We start from the raw sequence: 7,502 nt of genomic DNA on the forward strand, positions 1-7,502 counted from the left end.
TGGAGACATGTTGCTGCAGCTAATGTAGAAGGAGAAGCTGTGTACATTTGCAAATAGTGTGCCGAATCATATGTGAAGAATGCAACAACAAAGATGCAGAATCATCTGGCCAAGTGCATAAAGTTCCCTCAGCGCTCTCAACAAGCAACCTCTGACGTAAGTCGCTCTACTTCTATTCGAGGTGAAAATGATGAATCAGACACTTTATCGATAGCAACAGCTCATGGTCCTCRCGGAATTTGTTTGACTCAATGGAGGAACGTAGTCAGATAAATGCTGATGAACGTCTTGCTCGAGCTGTGTAACTGTTCACCTCTGATGCTCACAGGTAATGTGTATCGGAAGAGATTTCTGAATGTTCTTCACCCAGCATACACCCCTCCAACCAGACATGCTTCATCTATTAATTTGCTGGATGCAGAGTTCAGCAGAGTTCAAGTGAAGGTCAAGCAAATCATAGAGAATGCAGACGGTATTGCAATCATCTCTGATGGGTGGTCGAATGTTCGTGGGCAAGGAATAATTAACTACATCATCTCCACCACTCAACCAGTATTCTACAAGAGCACAGACACAAGGGACAACAGACACACCYGTCTCTACATTGCAGATGAGCTGAAGGCAGTCATCAATGACCTTGGACCACAGAAGGTATTTGCACTGGTGACAGACAATGCTGRGAACATGGAGGCTGCTTGGTCTAAAGTGGAGGAGTCCTACCCTCACATCACAACTATTGGCTGTSCTGCTCATGCATTTAATCTGCTCCTCAAGGACATCATGGCACTGAAAACAATGGATACACTCTACAAGAGAGCCAAGGAAATGGTTAGGTATGTGAAGGGTCATCAAGTTATAGCAGCAATCTACCTCACCAAGCAAAGTGAGAAGAATAAGAGCACCACATTGAAGCTGCCCAGCAACACCCATTGGGGTGGTCTTGTCATCATGTTTGACAGTCTCCTGGAGGGGAAGGAGTCTCTCCAAGAAATGGCCATATCACAGTCTGCCGATATGGACAGCCCCATCAAGAGGATCCTCCTGGATGATGTATTTTGGGAGAGAGTGGTAAGCAGCCTGAAACTCCTGAAACCTATAGCAGTAGCCATTGCACGGATTGAGGGAGACAATGCCATCCTTTCTGATGTTCAGACTCTGCTTGCAGATGTAAGAGAATAAATCCATACTGCCCTGCCCAATTCACTGTTGCTCCAAGCAGAGGAAACTGCAGTTCTGAAATACATCAAAAAGCGTGAAGACTTCTTCCTGAAGCCCATACATGCCACAGCGTACATGTTGGACTCCAAGTATGCTGGTAAGAGCATCCTGTCTGATGCAGAGATGAACAAGGCCTATGGTATCATCACTACCGTGTTTCACCACCTTGGCCTGGATGAGGGCAAGGTTCTTGGCAGTCTGGCGAAGTACACTGCCAAGCAAGGGCTTTGGGATGGAGATGCAATATGGCAGTCGTGCCAACATATCTCATCAGCCACCTGGTGGAAGGGACTTTGTGGATCTTAGGCTCTTTCCCCTGTTGCCTCCATCATCCTCCAAATCCCACCAACATCAGCTGCGTCAGAGCGCAACTGGTCCTTGTTTGTGAACACACACACCAAAGCACGCAACAGGCTGACCAATAAAAGGGTTGAAACATTGGTGGCCATCCGGGCAAATTTGATGCTTTTTGAGCCTGACAACGAGCCATCCTCAACAAGGTTGGAATGTGACAGTGAAGATGAGGCTGCGGAGTCTGATGTTGAAGAGGTGGATATTGAGGAGGTCCAGTGAGAAGACATGGAAGCCTGAGAGGAAGACAACCAAAGCTTTAGTTTCTAGACTATCATTTTACAGATTTTTTMGGAGATGCGATGGATCATTGGGGATCATTCAAWYTTCCCTTTCTTTTGTTYTTCAGTGAAATCATCCCATGTGAAGAGTCAACTCATTTAATTAAAGTTCAATTCGTAACTAAATTGTTWWAAAAAATMMRRWWTMGYAYGYWTRWAWWKRTTMRCAATRATGTCTACRCATGAWAAGGTAAAAGGTTTATGTTTCTGTCTCCATYTGATATGGTAKATATATCCAATGCAAAAAACATCTACATTTAAATGGTATTAATATTAATTCCCATATATTCCCGTTAATTCCCACAGAAAGTTTCCACCTCTGAATATTTCCCAAAATGTGCAACCCTAGGTAGAGCTATCATTTAGTAAAGGTAGAGCTATCAATTAGTTATAGGGTTTTACGGATATAACTTTTTTAATGAATTATTAAATTATTAAATTTCCGAAAAATCGCTAATGGAATTTCTGCAATTGAATTGGCTACAATGGGAAATCTTAGTTGACACAAAGCACAGTTGGATTCACAAGTTTGGACAGCACAGTAGAGTACAGTAAAGGAAAGTAGAGTTTAGTTCAGCACAGTACTGTACAGTAGAGTAGAGTTCAATACAGTACACAGATGAGCAAACTAGAGTTGGGCACACTATAATGTGCTGTACTATACTCTACTATATTTTACTGTACTTTATTCTACTGATCTCTACTGTTCTATACTGAACTCTACTGTACTGTACTGTACTGAACTATATTTTACTGTACTGATCTCTACTGTTCTATACTGGACTCTACTGTTCTATACTGAACTCTACTGTACTGTACTGTACTGATCTCTACTGTACTGTACTGATCTCTACTGTACTGTACTGAACTCTACTGTTCTATACTGAACTCTACTGTTCTATACTGAACTCTACTGAACTGTACTCTACTATATTTTACTGTACTTTATTCTACTGATCTCTACTGTACTGTACTCTACTATATTTTACTGTACTTTATTCTACTGATCTCTACTGTTCTGTACTGAACTCTACTGTTCTATACTGAACTGTACTGTACTGAACTCTACTGAACTCTACTGTACTGCTCTTGATAGTATCACCGCTCTTGATAGTATCACCGCTCTTGATAGTATCACCGCTCTTGATAGTATCACCGCTCTTGATAGTATCACCGCTCTTGATAGTATCACCGCTCTGGATAGTTGCACTGCTCTTGATAGTTGCACTGCTCTTGATAGTATCACCGCTCTTGATAGTATCACCGCTCTTGATAGTATCACTGCTCTTGATAGTATCACCGCTCTTGATAGTATTACTGCTCATTATTAGGTTTTGAGGTCGATACGTAAAGCTTAATAAATGAAGAGCAGTGATACTATCAAGAACGGTGATTATTTCTTATTTTTTCTCATCTTATTCCGATTTAGAAGAGATTATTTTCATATCCATAATTCTGTATTTCTGTGTAGTACAGATCAGGGACTCATGATGATATTCCGTTACCGGGTGTAAAGCCACTTCACTTACTGTAGTTCAATAACCAAAAGAGGTGTTTTCAAACTCAATGTGTCATGTCATAGCTGACCCACCATTATTTCTGCAGTTTAAAACCTCTACCGCTTCTTTCTCCCGGATCCGGGATCCTCCTCATCAAAAAAGCTGACTAGCATAGCCTAGCCTAACGCGACAGGGATATCATATAATATAATTTTCATGAAATCACAAGTCCAANGGAAAAGTGGTCTTAGAAAACATCTCCCAGAAAAAGTCTTAAAACACGTTGAATGTTGTAAATGTTGAAGTAAAGACCCCCTGCCAACTAATATCAACACTTAGTTTTGGATCATTTTTTTTATGCCTTTCTGTAAATGTAAGCCTTGTGCCTTGGAATTATGTTACCAAAGACCCACATACCTTTAAGATATTTTCCACATTTTATGATAATGAAAGTAACAAGTAAYAATTTAGAGCTTTAAAGGGTTGCAAAGGGTTGGAAACTTTCTGGTAAATTTCCAGAATTTTTCCTGAAATTTTCCATGGGAAGTTAGGCCCGGGAATTTGGGGGAATTTTGCTTAAATTCCTTTTTTAAAATTTTGCTTACAACAGTGAACCTTTTTTCGTGAGATAAACATAAGTCAATTCTCGGCCTTGTGGCATATTTTGGTTAAACTATCCCCAATTCATGGAATTGCAACCCTCTGCATGCACAGTGCATTCTTCCATCACATGTACAGCWGATTCTCAAGATCTTGCACACTAATGAGATGCTATTGAGTCCACATTACTACACTGTCTGAGCCAAGGACTACATGCTTTCTGGTAAGTTTTGATTWCAATACTGGGTGGGGTGAATATGTTTTATATGAATACATKATTTTTTGTTAACTAGTAAATAGTAGCCTAAAGCAAAGTGTGTTTAAATATTGTTAACAATTTCTGCTAGTTAGTTTTTGCTACCATGTGGGTTTTATCTTGCTTTTTGAGCCTGCTAACTGAGGAGTGTTAATTCACCTGTTTCCATACATGTTTCATTTTAAAACATTWATCTTACAAAGGAGTTGTTTAATRTAACTGCTTAACTATTTATCTGTACATGGAAATTATATATWTTTTTACAAATGTTTTTCTAATCTTTATAGGAAAATGCCATMCCATTTGATGTSTGGAGACATGTTGCTGCAGCTAATGTAGAAGGAGAAGCTGTGTACATTTGCAAATAGTGTGCCGAATCATATGTGAAGAATGCAACAACAAAGATGCAGAATCATCTGGCCAAGTGCATAAAGTTCCCTCAGCGCTCTCAACAAGCAACCTCTGACGTAAGTCGCTCTACTTCTATTCGAGGTGAAAATGATGAATCTGACACTTTATCGATAGCATGGTCCTCTTGGAATCAGAAGTTTTTTTGACTCAATGGAGGAACGTAGTCAGATAAATGCTGATGAACGTCTTGCTCGAGCTGTGTAACTGTTCACCTCTGATGCTCACAGGTAATGTGTATCGGAAGAGATTTCTGAATGTTCTTCACCCAGCATACACCCCTCCAACCAGACATGCTTCATCTATTAATTTGCTGGATGCAGAGTTCAGCAGAGTTCAAGTGAAGGTCAAGCAAATCATAGAGAATGCAGACGGTATTGCAATCATCTCTGATGGGTGGTCGAATGTTCGTGGGCAAGGAATAATTAACTACATCATCTCCACCACTCAACCAGTATTCTACAAGAGCACAGACACAAGGGACAACAGACACACCAGTCTCTACATTGCAGATGAGCTGAAGGCAGTCATCAATGACCTTGGACCACAGAAGGTATTTGCACTGGTGACAGACAATGCTGTGAACATGGAGGCTGCTTGGTCTAAAGTGGAGGAGTCCTACCCTCACATCACAACTATTGGCTGTGCTGCTCATGCATTTAATCTGCTCCTCAAGGACATCATGGCACTGAAAACAATGGATACACTCTACAAGAGAGCCAAGGAAATGGTTAGGTATGTGAAGGGTCATCAAGTTATAGCAGCAATCTACCTCACCAAGCAAAGTGAGAAGAATAAGAGCACCACATTGAAGCTGCCCAGCAACACCCATTGGGGTGGTCTTGTCATCATGTTTGACAGTCTCCTGGAGGGGAAGGAGTCTCTCCAAGAAATGGCCATATCACAGTCTGCCGATATGGACAGCCCCATCAAGAGGATCCTCCTGGATGATGTATTTTGGGAGAGAGTGGTAAGCAGCCTGAAACTCCTGAAACCTATAGCAGTAGCCATTGCACGGATTGAGGGAGACAATGCCATCCTTTCTGATGTTCAGACTCTGCTTGCAGATGTAAGAGAATAAATCCATACTGCCCTGCCCAATTCACTGTTGCTCCAAGCAGAGGAAACTGCAGTTCTGAAATACATCAAAAAGCGTGAAGACTTCTTCCTGAAGCCCATACATGCCACAGCGTACATGTTGGACTCCAAGTATGCTGGTAAGAGCATCCTGTCTGATGCAGAGATGAACAAGGCCTATGGTATCATCACTACCGTGTTTCACCACCTTGGCCTGGATGAGGGCAAGGTTCTTGGCAGTCTGGCGAAGTACACTGCCAAGCAAGGGCTTTGGGATGGAGATGCAATATGGCAGTCGTGCCAACATATCTCATCAGCCACCTGGTGGAAGGGACTTTGTGGATCTTAGGCTCTTTCCCCTGTTGCCTCCATCATCCTCCAAATCCCACCAACATCAGCTGCGTCAGAGCGCAACTGGTCCTTGTTTGTGAACACACACACCAAAGCACGCAACAGGCTGACCAATAAAAGGGTTGAAACATTGGTGGCCATCCGGGCAAATTTGATGCTTTTTGAGCCTGACAACGAGCCATCCTCAACAAGGTTGGAATGTGACAGTGAAGATGAGGCTGCGGAGTCTGATGTTGAAGAGGTGGATATTGAGGAGGTCCAGTGAGAAGACATGGAAGCCTGAGAGGAAGACAACCAAAGCTTTAGTTTCTAGACTATCATTTTACAGATTTTTTTGGAGATGCGATGGATCATTGGGGATCATTCAAAGTTCCCTTTCTTTTGTTATTCAGTGAAATCATCCCATGTGAAGAGTCAACTCATTTAATTAAAGTTCAATTCGTAACTAAATTGTTTTAAAAAATTGTCTATTGGAAGGATCTAATCCTTTTCAATCATGTCTACTCATGAAAAGGTAAAAGGTTTATGTTTCTGTCTCCATGTGATATGGTACATATATCCAATGCAAAAAACATCTACATTTAAATGGTATTAATATTAATTCCCATATATTCCCGTTAATTCCCACAGAAAGTTTCCACCTCTGAATATTTCCCAAAATGTGCAACCCTAGGTAGAGCTATCATTTAGTAAAGGTAGAGCTATCAATTAGTTATAGGGTTTTACGGATATAACTTTTTTAATGAATTATTAAATTATTAAATTTCCGAAAAATCGCTAATGGAATTTCTGCAATTGAATTGGCTACAATGGGAAATCTTAGTTGACACAAAGCACAGTTGGATTCACAAGTTTGGACAGCACAGTAGAGTACAGTAAAGGAAAGTACGCTTAATAAATAAAGAGCAGTGATACTATCAAGACCGGTGATTATTTCTTATTTTTTCTCATCTTATTCCGATTTAGAAGAGATTATTTTCATATCCATAATTATGTATTTCTCTGTAGTACAGATCAGGGACTCATGATGGAATTCCGTTACCGGGTGTAAAGCCACTTCACTTACTGTAGTTCAATAACCAAAAGAGGTGTCTTCAAACTCAATGTGTCATGTCATAGCTGACCCACCATTATTTCTGTAGTTTAATCTTAATTCGGATACAGTGCATTCAGAAAGTATTCAGACCCTTTGACTTTTTCCCACATTTTGTTCCATTACAGCCTTATTCTGAAATTGATTCAATTGTTTTTTTCCCTCATCAATCTACACACAATACCCCATAATGACAAAGCAAAAACAGGTTTAAATCTATTTACATAAGTATTCAGACCTTTTACTCAGTAAAATCAAGGATCTCTTTGCTCCGTTCATCTTTCCCTCGATCCTGACTAGTCTCCCAGTCCCTGCAGCTGAAAAACATCCCTACAGCCTGATGCTGCCACCACCATGCTTCACCGTAG

The 7,502-nt window shown here is 40.7% G+C and overlaps 1 protein-coding gene across 1 annotated transcript in view; it reads right to left on the reverse strand.

The window, feature by feature from the left end:
- The window catches only part of LOC112075888 (retinitis pigmentosa 1-like 1 protein), an 18,556-nt gene extending 15,381 nt beyond the window's left edge, over positions 1–3,175 (reverse strand). The window contains exon 1 of the mRNA XM_070441101.1: positions 2,989–3,175. Coding sequence (XP_070297202.1) covers positions 2,989–3,175 — 187 coding nt within the window. The remainder of the gene's footprint in view (positions 1–2,988) is intronic.
- Positions 3,176–7,502: the final 4,327 nt, after the last annotated feature.

This window comes from Salvelinus sp. IW2-2015, unplaced genomic scaffold (assembly GCF_002910315.2).
Source record: "Salvelinus sp. IW2-2015 unplaced genomic scaffold, ASM291031v2 Un_scaffold3450, whole genome shotgun sequence".
Taxonomy (NCBI): domain Eukaryota; kingdom Metazoa; phylum Chordata; class Actinopteri; order Salmoniformes; family Salmonidae; genus Salvelinus; species Salvelinus sp. IW2-2015.